The 18537-nt window shown below is 46.0% G+C and overlaps 1 protein-coding gene across 1 annotated transcript in view; it reads right to left on the bottom strand.

Moving 5' to 3' along the window:
- ANGPT4 (angiopoietin 4) overlaps positions 1–17392 on the bottom strand; it is a 47062-nt gene extending 29670 nt beyond the window's left edge. The window contains exon 1 of the mRNA XM_063296862.1: positions 16834–17392. Coding sequence (XP_063152932.1) covers positions 16834–17148 — 315 coding nt within the window. The 5' untranslated portion in view covers positions 17149–17392. The remainder of the gene's footprint in view (positions 1–16833) is intronic.
- Positions 17393–18537: the final 1145 nt, after the last annotated feature.

Raw genomic sequence — 18537 nt, 5'->3', positions numbered from 1 at the left:
GAATTGGACCTGGAAGCAGACCGGTACCCAACGCAGCTCGCGGAGCAAGGGAGTAATGTGTGCTGATCTTGAGGCACCAAAAACTGCCTGCACGGTTGCATTTTGGACCAGCTGTAGCTTCTGGATACTCTTCAAGGGTAGCCCCATGTAGAGCTCATTGCAGTAGTCTATATATATGGGAGATGACCAGGGCATGAGTGACTGTTCGAAGGACCTCTCGCTCCAGGAAGGGATGGTAATTGAAGGTCTGCCCTCTTTTTTACTTGCAATGCTCATGTGGGTATAGGTGGGTGGGTGGCCATATTGACTTCTTTTGATCCCCCAATGTCTCTGCAATCTTCCCTAATCTGGTGCTCTCCAAAACTGTCAGATGCCGCTTCCCAGAATCTCTAGTCCAGCAAACATGATGGTCATCCAATTGGAGCTGGTGGTGTGAAGCCTCTCAGAGGCCGGAGGCCGGAGGATGCCATGACACTCATGCCTTCTTACGAATATCCCAAAGGTCGTTGATTCATCTTTGTGGAAACAGAACACTGGACTAGATGAGTCGGTCGGATCCATCGGCACCTAAAATTCAACCTGCTACTGTGGACTGAAGATTGTGTTAAAATTATACCATCACCCAATATAGAACACTAGGGTTGGAAGTTGGATCTTCTGGGTTATTTAGGTCAACTTCCTGCTTGAGACAGGACACTGAATGCAGCAGCAGTCAGCCAGTGGAACAGCCTGCCACCTGATGTGGTCACTTCTCCTTTGGTGGAGTTCTTCAAACAGGGCCTGGATGGTCATCTGTCAGAGATGCTCTAGTGGATCCTGCATGGAGCAGGGGATTGGACCAGGTGACATCTAAGGTACCTTCCAGCTCTCTGCTTCTATGACACTACAGCATCCCCAGCGAAGAGCTGCCCAGCCCAGGCACGGCAGTTTCTAAGAAGGGAGCCCATCGGTCCTCCTAAGGAATTCATTCCAGGACTGAGCTGCCCCTGCTACTGAGATGTGTCTCGTGATCATGAACAGAAACCCTCCTACTCATAACTTCATCCCATTGCCACGTGCTGGACCAGCCCGGAGCAAGACCTGGTTCTCTGCCACATGGTGCTCCTGCAGCTGTGTTGTGAGTGCAAGTATTTCTTCTCCTTCCCTTCCCACCAGCAGTACAGGTGGGCACCACAGACATGTGAGCTGCTACAAATTAGGAATTGGTGGCAATACTATCAACTGCCCCAAGTCTTTTGAAGGAGACACTCTAAATAAATACCTGTGATAGATGGATGATGGATGGATGATGGATGATAATAGATGATAGATTGAGGTGAGTAATAGGTAGGTGATGGATTGATGAGAGAGAGAGAGAAGGTGGGTGGGTTGGTGGGTCAGTAGATGAGTGGGTGGGTGGATGGATGGAGTAGGAAAGTAGATAGATGAGAGAGACAGAAATTAGGTAGGTAGGAGATGGATGGATGGATGAGAGAGAGAGAGATAAGGTGGATTAGTAAGATGATAAATAGATAGATAAATAGATGATAGATAGATGATAGATGATAGATAGATAGATAGATAGATAGATAGATAGATAGATAGATAGATAGATAGATAGATAGATAGATATAGAGATGATATAGAGATGATATAGAGATGATGGATGGATGGGAGATAGAGATAGAGATAGATGATAGACAGACAGACAGACAGAGATGATATAGAGATGGATGGATGGATGGATGGATGGATGGATGATAGATAGAGACAGAAATAGATAGATAGATAGATAGATAGATAGATAGATACAGATAGAGACTATGCATGGAATCACTACTTTGGACATATGGGCAAAACAACACAAGCATTGATGCAAAATCCCGATGTAGTATCTCTGCCCCCCTCTGCCCCACTGCCCAACAGCTGGGAAATGTCTGCACGACCCCCCCTTGGGATCCAGTAACACCAGCCGAAAATATGCTGAATGGTTTATGACCATGTAAGAATAAACATGTCATTGTTTTTGCAAGCCGCTTCCTCTTCTGAGCAATTGGCTAAACCCCTTTTCGAGAGCGCCGGCTTTAATCAACTAGCGATTGTGGGTTTCTTTGGAGAGACTGTAATTATAGCTTTTTCCTTCTTTCTTACTTTCTGGCTGACTAATTGAACAAATTGTTAGCTCCACGGATCTCACTTCATTTAGACTCCTGGAAGTCCCTCGCCTGGAGCAAAATGGTGCAAAGTTCACGGAAAGAACATTCTGTACTGGAGCCGCAGCTATGCCATGGGAACGGGTACCGACGCTGCAATCGGTACAACTTAGGCATCATTCTGCCATCCAGGCTCAGAGGTGGTGATTTAAATCTCATCTGGAGCTCCGGTGTGGGAGAGGGAGCAGAACACTTATTTGCCTTGGGTTAAGGCAGGGGGAGCCACAGAACTGCTGAAATGGGGGGTCCCCAAATGTCCTGAGGCTACTGCACAGTGATGGCTTGGGACCACCCCAGGAGGGTTCAACTGAAAGCCTAAATTAGGCTGGGCCAGGGCTGGTCCTCCAGATGCTGTGCAACTCCATCAACTTTTATTTGAGTGGAAAAGACGAGGAATGATGGGAGTTATCACCCAAAACATCTGGGGGACCATTCTTGGCAACCCCCTTTCCAGCTGCTACTGCTTGGAGTAGACAAAGTAGAACTGGGTCTGGTCTATGGCCTGGCAGGGTCTGATGTTTTTAAGATGGACACATTTGAGGATGGTGGCCATGAGAACAAGCTAGGGTTTAAAACCTAGAGCAGGGTTCCTCAACCAGGGTTCCGTGGCACCCTAGGTTTCCACGAGAGGTCACTAGGGGTTCCCTGGGAGATCACGATTTATTTAAAAAATTATTTCAAATTCAGGCAACTTCTCATTAAAGAGGTAAGCTTCATTATTTTTTAGTTTAAAAATACTGTTAATGCATATATACAGGCCCACACATGGAAGGAATATAGTAAGTCTTTAAATAAATATAAAGAGTCCCCCTTTGGAGGAGATGGGCAGTGACAGAATTTTGAAATATAAATACATAAAATAATTTTTTAACTTCTGGCCGATATTTGAGCCTGAATGGGCAGGGGTTCCCCGAGGCCTGAAAAATATTTCAAGGGTTCCTCCAGGGTCACGAGGTTGAGAAAGGCTGACCTAGAGGAATAAGAGATTAGAACTGTCTTCCTCAACCCTTCATACGTGTGACCTGCCCAGATTTCCCAGCTAAGGGCTGGGGATGAAGGACATGACATACAATCCGTGAACCAAAAGAACAGCACTGGCATCTGGCTGAGAAGGATCAGCTTTTCGATGATCCCTTTCATGCAACTACAAGTTACAATTGTGAGAGGCAAAAGTAATGGGTGCAAGATCCATGGGCTTTGCAAGAGGGCGTGGTGGTGGTGGTGTTTAGGTCTGGTTACTTGGAGGCAGGGGCACCCAAAGGGGGAGGAGGTCAATAAAGTCATGCCCAAACTACATAAAAGAGGATGGAGACTTGATTGTCCAAACACGGCTGACATCTTGACTTATTTGACATCCAGAAAATCTTCCTTCCAGCCTCTGAATCATGCAGAACTGCCAGACAGATTATGAACTTTCAGATGGGGGATTAAAATATATGTGTTTAGGAAGGTGTTTGATGGCCTGGAGAAAATACGTTGAGCTGCATTCAGACAACATATTTATCTCAGTTTCTGAATGAATGGGTTTTCTGGTTTCTCAGAATACATTGAATTGCTACCTAAACAAACAGGCTGGCTTTGCACCACACACGGGCACATACACACGCATGCCAGTTAACACTCTCCATGCTTTGCCTGTTGGTAAAAGTGCATCTGCTAGACCTCCAACTCAGCTGGTTCAGTGGGTTGTGTGAATGCAGCCCTGTGCCTGACTTTGCAGAATGCTCCTGTCAGCCCAGACAGCCTCCCAGGGATGTAGTTTTGGAGATAATTTTGGGAAGTCACCTTGAGCTATCAGGAAAAAGAGAAAAAGAAATGCAATAGGGAGGGAGGGAGGAGAGAGCCCTGATGGCCATGTAAAGGCTGATGAATGAGGTTCCACAATCAACTGTGGATGCAGACGATACCAACCCCCCTGGGAGTTCACAGTCACTTCCTTGGGGCAGGCAGTGGGGCTGTGTTCATGCAAGAGAGAAAGAAGATTCGTGTTCAGGACAGTGATGAAAGGCAGATGTTCCTCTTTTTAAATCCACAAGGGAGATGTGTTTCCTGAACTTCTCTATTTTTAGGAGAGATTCTTATAACTGAGATTTGCCTGATAAATTCCAGCTTTCTGGAAGGTCTCTGGGAAGTGGGGGCTTCCGATGGCTCACCAGCAGAGCCAAGGGATCCCCGTCTGGTGGCAGCACAGAAGCTGACAGCCTGCAGGGTGTGGTCAAAACAGTCAAGATGGTGACCATGACAGTGCAATTGAAGGTCCACTTGGTGGCCCATCTTGACTTTTTTGACCACACCCTGCAGACACTCCTGTCCCACAGCCGGACTAAATAAAATCCTTTTCACAGCTTTGGGAAAACCCAGTAAGGTGAAGAGCCATGTTATTCCAAAGCAACAAGGCTGCTGCTGAAAATATCTTTCTCTGCGTCCTGTTTAGGATCCCTGAAGACCCCTCCTGGAACTCACACATAGGACAGGTAGATTCCAATCAGAGCAAACGGTCCTGCAAATAACTTATCATGATCTGAAACTATTCCTGCAACTTACAAATACATTTATCCTTTTTGCAGCCACATTACATTTCTGGCTCATATTTCACTTTTGGTTAGTCTACAGATCGGTCAGTCTGTCAGCAATACCTGGGAAGATTACTGAGGAGAAGGTGAACAATATCCATCTATATGCAGCATCCTGAAAACAGTGCAGGGATTAATAGCTGCCAGCATGATTTGTCAAACAGAAGTCCTGGTCACACTTATTTCATTTTTTGATTAACTTCATTAGTTGATTGTGGGGATGCAGTGGACATAATATATCTTGATTTCAATAAAGCATTTCATGGAATACCTTATGGCCTTCTGATTAGAGTGAGAGAAACTTGTTCTTGAAAAACCCATGCTCACTGCACTGTTTTCAAGACTTACAAGCACTTTTAGATTTCACCAATAGATTGTAGCTCCCCAGTTCCTCCTTTTGCCTTTTTGGAAGATAGATTCTCACAGAGCCTCTTGAACTAGACTGATTGAAAGAGAATGGTCATTAGTTTGTAGAAATCTCAGCACCTGGATACTTTCCCTGTAACACCTCATTCATCTCCAAGTTCTCTAGGGAAGAGATTTTTTTCATTCTCTTTTTAAGAACTGTATTAGGATAGGAGTTTTCGTTTTAATGAAAGAATCTGCAGGTGTACCGAGCCTGCATAATCATGCCTGCCATCTTGACTTTTTTGACTCCTTCAGACAGCCCTGCCTCTGCTTGAGTCCCGAGCACTTGATACTCTCTGAGGGAGGTAGAATTTCCATTTAAAGAAGAAGAAATAATCTCCAGATTTAACACAGGAAGTGGGAGGAAACTATTAATAATTCTCTGATCTTTTTGGAAAAATAAATGTAAAGTGGGCCCTGGGGAGGCTGGAAGGAGGGGAGAAGTGAAATACAGAAACACGTGCTTTTCTGTTGAGGCCGAAGACTTCAAAAAACGGGGAATCATTAACAAGCACATCCGGATCTTGAACTTAGATAGATGATACTCAGCTGTTCCCAAGCTAGTGCCCTCCAGGTGTGTCGGACTACAATCCCCATCAGCCCCAGGGATCCAGTCTTTATTCCAGTGTAATCTGGCAGAGGGGTCTTCAACTTGCCATAGGTGGAGAGAGAGAGTGGTGGGCGGGGCTGCAGCACATGGTGGGTGTGGCCAGAACCAATAGTGGGCAGGGGCACCGATTCCCTGTCTTTTGGTCCCTCGGTGGGCTTCTGTATGGTGTAAAAGCAAGAAAAGCTAAATGTTGTCTCCGTTGCATGTGTTGGATCCATCATCCCCACCCACCAAATTGTTTCTTTAATAGTGCAGAATAGAGGAGGCATCACCTGGTGTCCTCCTTTCCCTCTCTAGTCTGCTGTAGCATAACAGGGTTAAAGCTGGAATAAGATTGCTCCCTTTGAGACCCTAATTAGGCACACAGTTGTTTCTTGTAGCTCTGGAAAGCTAATAATAATAATAGGAATAATTGGAAAAATTATGAAATGCCAGGACTTGCAGACTGAAGTTGAACACCTATGGAAAAAGAAATCCATTGTCATACCGACTGGGACTGGAGCCCTCAGAGCAATACTGAAATACTCGACTCTGGAAATACTGAATTAATCGGACCTGAACACCCTAATTTGACACAAAAACACCCTGCTTGGAACTGCCTACATTCTTAGTTGCTACCTTAATCATTCTTAGGTCCTTGGTTAGGACGAACTATTAAATTTCCACCACTTAGACTGTGAATCGAACTGTAGATTACCCCCACATCGCCATCATCATTCGATACCTTCAATATTATTAAACAACAGCATCTGCCTCTCCCAGATCCTTGGGAAGGACTTGACAGGTGGACAAAAATGCCAAACCCAGTCTAAACATCTGGCTGGCTGTGCGACCAGCCGTGATACATTAACCTTGTATGCCTCCCAACTCTCACACTGCCATCGTGGGATTACTCTGCCTTCTGGGTATCTAAAGATATATTGTATGAAGAGACTTGTATAACATCTAAGAGGGAGGAGGGATAAGAAGATTGGAGGAGGGATAAGAAGATTGGAATTACGTGTTGAAACGAAGGTAGGAAGTCACTTATATATTTCTTAACTTTAATTTCTTTTTTATTTTTTTTCTTCTTTCTTTTCAATCTTTCATTCTATGGGAAAAATTCTAGAAGAGGAGGAAGAAGAGGAAGAGGAGGAGGGAGGAGGAGGAGAAAGAGGATATCCTATAGATAATGTAGATTGTTATGATTAAATCAATCCTTGGTCCTTTCTAATCTCTCACCTGCTGTTTGTGCTTCTGTCCCTGATTTTGCCCGACTTTGATCCCATTTTGCCAATTTTGGTCTTTGCTGATGTTGAACCAATGAACATCAAGCTTTATTTTTTGGCAGCTGAACGGAGCAACGCGTGCATTCGCTCCAATCCGGATCTGCCTGGGAATGCAGTGGGTACAAACTCGGCTGGAAATTCCCCACTGTAACTTTGCAAGAACAAGCGTCCCGATAAAACAAGAATTTTAACTCCTTCAAAACAATCGCAGCACGGAAAAGGGAGATAACACCAATGCATTGGCTAAACACTTGGTAAAAACAAGCTATTTCTCAATTTCAGGGCAGGATGAAGGTGCTCCCTGGGAGGCAGACATACATCTGACCATCTAAAATATCCAGTGTAGTGTTTCTCAACCTTGGCAACTTTGAGATGTGTGGGCTTCAACTCCCAGAATTCCCCAGCCAGCCATGCTGGCTGGGGAATTCTGGGAGTTGAAGCCCTCACATCTCAAAGTTGCCAAGGTTGAGAAACACAGATCTAGTGAAATATGACATGATCCCAAAGGGGTAGGCTGAGGTTATCGGGGTGAAGGGGCTAAAAATCGATTCCATGTCAATATGCAAAGTTTGCTAATATTAGACGAATTAATGTGCAAATGTGTCTTCTTTTTTGGATCCTGAATTTGAGTAGGTTTAATTAAGAAGTGATAGAGAAAAATGCAGGGAGATTTCTGTCCAGCATTAATAGCAGAGGGGGCCCTCAGGGGCATCAAAAAAGTCAAGATGATGGCCACCACCTCCAAGCGCACATAAAAAAGGAACAGGGCTGTGCGGGCAGGGTGGTAGCCGCCACCTTGACTTCGCTGACCCCTCCTTGCAGACACTCCTGACTAGCCAGAACTTGTCTGCGCTGAAAGTCCACCCCTTCCTAGTCTCCTGAGCTGCCCCTCACCCTCTAAAGCTGGAGAAAGCTTTGCAATTCTTTCTATGAAATGAGAGCTCTTTTCCACGTTTGTTCACCCAGGATCTGGATTTGTTGCTCAGCTGCTGGGTTGCTTCTCCCTGTTTGTGACCTGGAAGATCTCAGATAATGTGGGTTGTCCTCTCTTGTTAGCCCTTGGTTACATCAGCAGATAGCATCTAACCACCTTTCCTCTCTTTGAACCCCTTTGAGTTTTTTGGGCATCATGAAACTTCTCTCCAGTGACTCTTGCCTTGCATCACACGTCCAAAATAGCCAACTTTTAGCTTCATAACTGGTGCTTCCTGGGAACAGCCTGGTTTTAGTTCATCTAGGATGGAATGATTTAGCATCCGGATTCTTCCTTGGTAATCATTGTTCTCGTTGCCAAGCTGGTCCCTGACTCAAGCCCTCTCTGCTCTCGGCCACCCACGCCCACACCGATGACACTACATGTTCTGCTTCAGCCAAAATTCATTTCCCCTGCGGTGAAAAAGATAGCCATGTTGCGAAGGACTCTCGTTGCCAGCCCTCTTGCTTAATTTTAGATGAAGTGCAGGTATTCCTCAGCTTACGACAATGGTCTGAAGTTACAACGGTCTTGGAATGGGTGCTGTCATGAGTAAGGATGGCGAGCAGGGGGCTCCCATCCAGACTGTCAAGCGCATGAGTAGCACTGAGGAATTGGGCAGCCATTCAAAGAGACACAGATCGGGACCACCTTAACCTTTGGGGTTTATATGTCTGGGTTTTTCCCACGCTTCTTCAGTTTGTTAGGATTCCTGTTATGTACAAGCAATAAACATTAGAGACCAGTTCCTTGTCTCAGCGTGGTTCCTGGCTGTTAGGACAGGTGCTTTAAGGCTCATAAAGCACTTCCGAGTGTTGCGAAATGTTGCACCCCCCCTCGGTCGCATGATCGCATTTCAGGCGCTTGGCAACTTGGCAACCGGCTCGCATTTACGACCCGTCGCAGCATCCCACAGTCACATGATCACATTTCGCGACATCTTGTTTGTTTATTTATTTATCTATCCAATTTGTCCCCGTCCATCTCCTCCCTTTGGGGGACTCTGGGCGGTTTACAGTAATCAATTAAAACCATCATAACCATCATAAAATCCACAATATAAAATTACAATAATAAATAATATAAATAAGAGTAAAAAATACAAATTTTCCAGCAAAATTTTCCATTTTCCAGCAAAACACACCCATTGGGGAAGCCGGATTCATTTAATAACCCATGATTCGCTTAACGACTGCTGTAAAAATGGTCGTAAAATCAGGTCCGGTCACATGGTGACTCAACTTATGACCACAATGACTTACGATGGAAATTCCAGTCCCAGTTGTGGTTGTAAGTCGAGGACTACCCATAAGGACAATAACCATAAAATGCAGAAAGAACCAGCGATTTGGGGATGAACCTGCCTTGTTTTGATGGCCTGAGTCCCACTTGGAAGTTTCCAAGGCAGGAAGTGTTTGGCAGCACCGCAACAGTGCCAAGCAGAGATGATGGGTTTTGTGGTCCCAGGGCTGGGCAGGATCACCGGCAGATGTTGCTGGACCATGTGATTGGGGCCCAGCCAAGAACTGCTGGCTTGGGATGAGGCCAGGGAAAGAAATGTTGCCCGTGTGCAAAACGCTTTTGCGTTACTTCCCTGGTTCTTACCTTCGAGAAAGGAGCCCCAGGCCCTCCAACCCATTTTTCCACGTGGGCTCCCGAGCAAGAGATGCTACGTGCATCCTGGATTTTCCAGTTTTGATTCTCTTTCAAAAAAAGTGGAACTGAGGCTGAAATAAGCCTGCAAATCCCATCTTCTGATTCTTAATCCTCCTTTTTACCACATTTGGAGAAGCTGGGGTCTCTGACTCAGCGAGGGGAAGGAGGCACTCTGCACATGCTAAGAGGCATCTTCACCTTTCTCCTTCCTGACCTTTCAAGGCCCCAGCTGCCAGGCGGCACGGACAGACAACCATCCGCACTTTCTCTTTAACTCGCGGGCCGATCGTTTCTGTGTTTCCTCACTCTCCCCTTCTCTTTCTCTCTCCCCCCTTCCCGCCATCTCTATTTGTTTCTTTCAGGGTCTGAATCCAAAGAAAACAGGCCCTGTTAAGTGGTTCCAGCTGAATTTGTGAAAAACAGCCCATCTTTGGGAGGGACGCCGTATTTTCAGAGTGGCCATGCAAAGAAGTGGTGCCCGCTCCTGGTAAAGGCAAATGCTCCTCACGCTCCTTGGGGAGCCCCAAATTGCAACGGTGAAGCGTTGGCCAGGACCCCAAGAAAGAGAGTTTCAACTTAGAACTGATTAAAATAATCTGCTGGCCAGAGGAAGCACAGGCAGGATCCCAACAGCCCTGCCAAAGCTTTGCACTCACTACAAATGGGTGTCAGATTTCTCAACCGCTCCCGCAAGGAATCCAGGAACTCAAGTTCAGTTAGGGAGTGAAATTTCTCCTGCGGGATTTGGCATTTCCCCCCTCTCCCCCCACTGAACAAGAATCCAGGGGTCTACAGACAATTACGTCCAGGTCGTTTCCCAACATGCACAGATTGGTCGGATATCTCCGTTGCAACAGCCGATCTTTTACAGTAATCCTCTTTTCAAGCAGGGATGAAAGTAATCCTAGTTCTTTTTCAACTCTGCTCCCTCCAGAGTCCTATCAGAGTCCATGCTACAGACCGGGAATGTGCAGGTCAGGACAGATCTGCAAAGAATGAGGTTGAAAGATGGGGCCGTTTCCTTCCTCCCATTTGCTGATGCTTGTCACACTTTGAAAATATGCAATTTCATGAGAAAAGAAGAGCAAACTTGGCACTCTCTAGGTTGCTGAGCAATGTTGCTGGGAAAGGTAGAAGGAAAGAGCTGAAGAGGATGACCAGCAGCAAGAGGGGTGGACTCAATTACAGTGACAATGGGAAGAGATGTTGGAACGGCTGAAGGACCAGGTTGGGGACAGATCATTATGGAGAAAAACTACCTATGTCATCACTAAGAGTCAACACTGACTTGAAGGCAGATAATCAATCGATCGATCAATCAATCAGTGTGAAGACCCAGCTCCTTTGTGAAGTCCATAATGCTGGGAAAGGTGGAAGGAAAGAGAAGAGGACGACAACCAGCAGCGAGGGGGATGGACTCAATTACAGTGGTGATGGGGACACCATCGGAAGACCTGGAAGACCAGATTAGGGACAGAAAGTCTATCTACATGGTCGCTAAGAGTCAACCCTGACTTGATGGTACATAATCAAATCAACATTGTTTGTTCATGAACATCCAGTTTGTTCATAGATAAGAGTCTATGTGATTGAGGCGGCTTTCCAAGGTTGTGCTGAATACAGCCAATCTTTATTCCCGTCTGTTTGCCAGCAGCTTGCATAAATACTTTGTTTAAACCCTGTTTCCCAAGATAGAATAAGTACTTTGTTTATATAAAGTGCCACGAGGGGGAAGGAGGAAAGGACTATTATGGAATTTCAATGATCCACAAATCTGTCCTCAAATCAGAAGTTCCCTTATGTTCAAACCACTGTGTTTGGTGCATTGTTGCTGGACCACCATGTTGTTCTTGATTTTTATTAAAAACATTGTTCTTATTTTTCTTGTTCGTTGTTTATTATATCTCTGATTATTCATAGAGTATTGCATTTTTATTATTGTTGGATTGTGAGCTGCCCAGTGTTTTCTGCCTTTAAATTAAATTAAATTAAATTAAATTAAATTAAATTAAATTAAATTAAATTAAATTAAATTAAATTAAATTAAATTAAATTAAATTAAACTAGATCACCATTGGTCACAGGGGTGTCTGTGGGGGTAGGGTCAAGTCAAGAGGGCAGCCACAACCATGTGACCAAACCCCCACCCCTTTTTAACAGTTGGGGCTTTGATCACATGATTGTGGCTGCCATCTTGACTTTATTGACCCCCCTCTCTGTGAACACCTCTGGTTGATTACCCTGCTTAGAATCTTATCTCAGGCAGTAGAGAGATGATGAAAGTGGAAAGATCTTAGGAAGTCTTCACATTTTACTCCATGTAGCGATCCCACCAATCTTTTGACCTGAGTGATTCAGTTGTATTAGTTAGGTGATCTCGCCTGGGCTACATTTCAAAACCATTTTGGGTACTACTTTAGGACCAGAGAATCTGTCAATCACTGTCTAACATTTACCCAGAAATTAAGGGTTACTGATTCATCATTCCAGCACCCTGTTTGGCTGGAATAAATAATGAAAAAGGGTGAGAAACTGAACAGGAACACAAGCAACACCATATTCCATCCAAAATAATCAAATTACAATCCCTGAAAACATTTTAGAGGACTACAGTTCTTAAACATCCCTGAACCAATACTTACAGCAGTGGGTGCACAATGATTGTAAAGCTCTATCTTGCCTGCAGATTTCATCCCAATCATCTGAAAAATGATTTTCTGAAGTCGTAGTCACTGTTATTTTTTCTCATGCTAAAGAATGAATAGGGGGGAGGGTGATTTTCCCCAAATCTCCCTCCACATCTGGGCAGTGAATTAGATAAACCCACTTCTGGATGAGGCTTGTGGTTCTTGATGGAGGCCCAAATCTGGATCTCATCATATCTCACCCAACCCTGACAATTAAAATCGATTCAAAGGTGCAAAAGTCTTTGCATGTAGCACCATAATACAATGGAAATCTAACCCTGGTGATCAAGGGTACAGCTGTGGAGGTGTGCAAACCATGGTCACTGTACAAAGCTGTCCTGATGGCCTTTCATTTCATTGATATCTCTGCTCCATCAGCAATATTTTCCCAGTGGCAACCTTAAATATATCTATATGCACAGAATGGAAGACCTGGCTGGGAGATGACCACCAGAGTCAGCTGTGACCAAACATGAGAATGAGCAGGCCCACATGGCAGATCCAGGAAAACACTAACCACTTTTTAAAAATCTCAACCGTGCAAGGATAAACATTCGGACCTCTGTGGGTTCACCGGCCGATGTTTGACTTAAAAGAAGCACCCCGTGGAGCTTGCACACCACACCCAGCCCCTCTAAGCAGCTTCTGCTTCTCCAGCAGGCGCAAGACGTGCACCTTCTCCGGATGGTACAAAAACTGCCGATGTTTGACCGAACTCTTTCGGCTGTGCTGAAGGAGCAGCAGCTGCTCAAGGGGAAAGGATGGCCCTGCTATGCTTCATACCCAAAAGAGGCCCTGATCCATCTCGCCCCAACCCAGATGGTTGTGTCTCTCTCCGTATGTCAGCATGTGCACAGTTCCAGGGCTAAGTGCTGAGATCAGCAGCTCCTGGCTTCTATTCTTTAAGCTGGAGTCACCCCAGATCGCTTGAGAACTGTCCTCTGGAAAGACAGCTGCACACTGCATTTCAACACCTGTTCCAATATGTCATGATCTCTATCCTGGAGCCTTCCTGTTGCATTGGACTTCAACTCCCAGAATCCCTTGCTAGACCTAAGTTACAAAATTCTGGCTTGGGATTCTGGGAGTTGGAGTCCCCTCAAGATCTGGAATGGGCTGCCTATAATGATAAGTTCAGCTTAACAGCCAGCAATCGGCTCTCTTCCAGATGTTGCAGAGTGCCTGCAGCCATGTGAGCGGGGGCTGATGGGAGCGGCTGTAAGATGATGGCAGTAAGAGTGATGCTTATAAGTGGCCTGGATCTGGATCTGCAGGAAAGCTGAAGAAATGTGTCTTCGGGCACGGAGAAAAATTTCTTATCTCCAAATACCTAATGCAGCGTTTCTCAACCTTGGCAACTTTAAGATGGGTGGACTTCAACTCCCAGAATTCCCCAGCCAGCATTGGGAACTCCCAACACCCTGGCTGGCTGGGGAATTCTGGGAGGTGAAGTCCACCCATCTGAAAGTTGCCAAGGTTGGGAAACGCTGATCGAATGGCTGGCGGGCTGATTTGGCATGTGAATCTTGCTCAATGCATTTTCTTCCCACCAAGCACAAGGACTTTCCTGAGAATACCATAGACAAGGTCAACCAATGCAGTTGCCCCGCCTGCTCCGAAAAGTTTGCGTCAGTTTGCCCTGGCCTTACTTCCAGGGCTCAGATAAATTCAGGATTCCTGGAGGGGCCCTGGCCAGAAAGAGATACATGTATGACCATTTCTCTACCCAGGACTCTTGTAGAAAAACGTGCATGACCACTTCAAGCACATTTTTCTACCAAGTCAAGTTTGGTGACAGTGAAACATTTTGCACTCAACAGACCAATTTGATGGTGATTTACATCATTGGGGCAATGAGGTCATCAAACAAGGGATGTTGAGAGGATCTGGAACCTTTGAATGGTGAGATCACACAAGATGTCATACAGGTAGTCCTCGCTTAAAGACCACAATTGAGACCGGAATTTTGGTTGCTAAGCAAAGCGGTCATTAAGCAAATCTGACCCGATTTTAAGACCTTTTTTGCAGCGGTTATTAAGTGAATCACCACGATCATTAAACAAACCACATGGTCGTTAAGCAAATCACATGGTTCCCCATTGATTTCGCTTGCCAGAAGCCAGCCAGGAAAGTTGAAAATGGTGATCACATGACCACAGGATGCTGCGACAGTCATAAATGCAAACTGGTTTCCAAGCGCCCAAATCGTGAACATGTGACCGCGGGGACACTGTGATGATCATAAGTGTGAGCACTGGTTGTAAGTTGTTTTTTTCAGTGCTGTTGTAGGTCTGAACCGTCACTAAACAACTGGTCATTAAGTGAGGACTACCTGTAAATCACTGCAGTGGTGTACTGTCCAATTTAACAACTCCCTTCCCCTACCTGGTCTGTTCAACTGAGGTTTTATTGTACAGTTCAACTGGCACAGGCTGCATGGGTGTCCATGGGGTCACACAGTTGTGACTGCCATCTTGACTTTTCTGACCCCCCCCCTCACAGACATCCCCAACAGTCAGTCAGTTTTCATTCATTTGACTAAGTTGGACCTTACTTTCCACACTTCTTTCCATGAAAAGAAAAATGGGGTGACCTTACCAGGGTGGCATTCATTCAGCTGCGTTAACCAGGTCAGTAAAGCTGTAGCCAAGGCATTCACACAACCTACTGAACTCTGTTCCTGTTAACCTTGGTTACTTTTCTTTTTATATACATGAGTTCACCCGCTCTGGTTCATCCTGTTCTTTTTTGTGTGTGTGTATATGTATAAATAGTTCATCTTGTTTCTTTTTTGCCCACCACTAATAAAAAAGTCTTATGTTGAAAAAGTTCTTGCCCCATGGCAGATAAGAGACAGATGAAATAAGCAGTCAAAACTCGCTGGCAGGCCAAAAATTTTGGCAGGCAAAAAAGGAAAAGAACCACATTTAGTTTACCAAATTTATTTGGTTAGTTTAACGCACTTTCTAGGCTCATACAATAGACTGAGCCATATGCTAGTTAAGTGGGCTGGACTCACACCAGACACAAAGCCCATAACATAGAAGCTAACTAAGGTAGTCCTTGCTTAACGACCACAATTGGGATTGGAATTTTGGTTGCTAAGTGAAGCAGTCATTAAGTGAATATGACCCAATTTTATGACCTTTTTTGCAGTGGTTGTTAAGTGCATCACACAGTTCTCCATTGATTTTGCTTGCCAGAAGCTGGCCGGGAAGATCAAAAATGGCGATCACGTGACCATGGGACACTGCGATGGTCATAAATGTGAACTGGTTGCCAAGCACTCAATTCATGATCACGTGACCGTTGGGATGCTGTGATGGTCATAAGTGTAAGGACCGGTCACAGATTGGTTTTTCCAGCACCATTGTAAGTCCAAACCATCACTAAATGAATGGTTGTTAAGCGAGGACTACCTGTAAGCAAGTGTCTGAAGTTGTGTGAATGCAGCTGTTTGGTCTTACCCTGATCCAACTGTGCAATGTGTCATGTGAACACACTCAGTGGGTTGTCCGACACACTTCTAATTGTCAAACCAGGCAAAGTGTAAACCAGGTCACCCTTCAAAGGACTGCTGCCAAATCCTCAACTCTCTCAAGAAGTTTACATGGCCACAGCCAAACTTCAACGGAGTACAAGAAAATAAGTCCCTTCTTCGGGGGGGTCAAAAAAGTCAAGATGGCAGCCTCCTTTGCACAGTTGAAGCCCTGCCCCTTTTTTGGACATAAAAGCACATAAAAAGGGGACGGCTTTGATCACATGGTCACAGCTGTCCTCTTGGCTTTTTTCATTGGTTTCCCCTCCTGTGGACCCCCGTCCAAGACCATCCAAGGTCACCCTCAAGGAGAGTAAAACCTGTTAGGCTTTGTCCCCCATTACCTTGGAAGGAAGACTGAGGAGTTGCCAATGGGGCCGGCACATCGCAAGCTGCTCTGATTCTCTGCAGACTCAGAGAGGGTTGGAGAGCAGGGGGGGAAAGGCCCAGATCTGCCAAGGGTCCAGTTTTTAATTCTACAATTGCCCCCAGTGAAGTTGAAAGAGATAAGCAGCATTAAGGATGCCCCGTAACAACTGCTTTGGGTTTGTAGATGCGCCCTTCCTGCTTTCGCTCAGACCCAGAACCTCTTGTTTTGCGCTTCATGCGTACAATTTTCCCTACCATGGACAGCAAAAATACCCAAGCAGGGGTTTCCCCGAGCTCCACAAATTGTTTCCCGGTTCCACCTTTTAATGGGACCAAAGGGAGACACGGGGGATAGTCCTACTTCATTTCTGAAGGCAAATGAAATGCAGTCCATTTTTTGCCCTCCTCCTCCTCCTCCTTGCTCTTCAAGCCCAGGTGCTCTTCAAGCCCAGGTGCCCAGGGCAGATGCCCTGGGCAGGGCTGAGCATCCCCGACCCTCCCAGCTCCTGGCATCCCACTGCCCTCCCCCCGCCCCATATCCCTCTTTTTTTTTTTTTACCTTCATTAGCCACTGGGTGTTATTTTCTAAGGTCCTCTCCAGCTGCTGGACCCGCAAGGTGGGCTGCCCGTCATTCCCGGGAAAAGACTCCGCCGGGGAATCCCGCTGCAGCGAGTTGATGCCCAAAGGGTCTCCGCTGGGTGGGCAGAGGGGCGGATCCGCTTCGGGCAGGACGAAGGTGTAACTGCAGCGGCCGTGCTGGACGCGGTGGGACCGGCGGCGGAAGACGCCCTCGCCCGCCCTCCGCTGGCTCCCCTTCGCCCCCCAGGCGGCCAGCAGGAGGCTGAAGGCCAGGAAGTCCGGGAGGAATTGCATGGCGGCCAGGTGGGCGAGGAAAGACCCCCCCCGGCCCGTAAGACTTATTTTCTCCGCTAAAACGCTCTGCTGCCGCGCAATTCCAGGGATGCAAGACCCGGCCGATGCCAGCCGGGACGACTTCTGTCCCTTCTGCAGGTCGCGCCCCAGTCTGTCTTCTGAACGCGCTCACGTTCTGTAAAATTAGAACTTCCTTTCTCCCTGCGGCCCTCCTCCTTTCTTTCTTCCTTTTTTTTTTTTGACAGCCCCCCTCTTCCTCAACAACTCTGCTCTTTTTTTAAAAAAAAATCATCCTGCTGGCCTCAGTAGCTATGTGGGCCTGCCTTGCCAAAAGGGGAGGGGGTTGGGAGAAGAAGAAAAATAAAAATAAACAGCAAACCCCCTTCCCAAGGATTTGAGGCTCTCCCCTGCCCCCCATCACCTTCCTGTCCCCTTACAAGAGCTGTGTGTCAGACTGCAGGTTACACACTCACAACTGGGCAATGCAAGAGTGAGTGATGCGACAGGGTTCTTTAAAAAGTGTACACATGTACACTTGTCCTTTGTGCCCTGATCAATGCACATTTGAGGACCTCATGACAGCGTGACAGAACGCAATGAATGTTGCTAGTTTCTGGGCAAGATCGCTTTATCTTTTATGTATTTTAACTCTTATATTTTATATTTTAAATTCTATGTTTTACAGCAGGCCTTATTTTAATTGTGATGCTTCTGGCACGAATAAATAAATAAATTTTAAAAAACCATATGCAGTGCTTCATATAAACGTACAATTCTGGATTTTGGGGGTAGAGGGGCTAGTTCAAGCCGGTCACTCCGCGGATCGTTCGATTTGGTGTCGTTTTTCCACATTCGGCCATCTGCCCTGCAACTGAATTGCAAGGAAACCCGTAGTCTCCGTGGGGTGTAAGGGTCTGGCCCCCTCCAAAGAGTTTTTACAAGACCGGCTTGACATTTCTTCACATGACTTAATTAATAGAATAGAATTGGTTCTGCTTCCTCTGTATTTCTCCTAAATGTTTGCAGGGAGATAATTGCTTTTTCTGAAAAAGTGGTCTGCACCCCTCTGCTCGCTAGGGGGGAATGCGTTTTGTAACCACCTTAGTCTCTGTTTCAAATCCTTGCAGGAAAGAAAGGCCACCATTTTCCAAGCTGTTTGCGCCCCTTCCAAACAACACCTACACTACAGGTCGTCCTCACTTAACAACCATTCATTTAGTGATGGTTTGGACTTACAATGGCGCTGAGAAAACAGACTTGTGACCTGTCCTCACACTTATGACCATCACACCATCCCCACGGTCATGTGATTGCAATTTGGGCACTTGGCAACCAGTTCGCATTTATGACCATCGCAGCATCCCATAGTCACGGGATTGCCATTCTCAA

Source organism: Candoia aspera, chromosome 3, assembly GCF_035149785.1.
Source record: "Candoia aspera isolate rCanAsp1 chromosome 3, rCanAsp1.hap2, whole genome shotgun sequence".
Classification (NCBI taxonomy): Eukaryota; Metazoa; Chordata; class Lepidosauria; order Squamata; family Boidae; genus Candoia; species Candoia aspera.
Note: the sequence above shows the minus strand (reverse complement) of the source record. Positions and strands in the feature narration are given on the sequence as shown.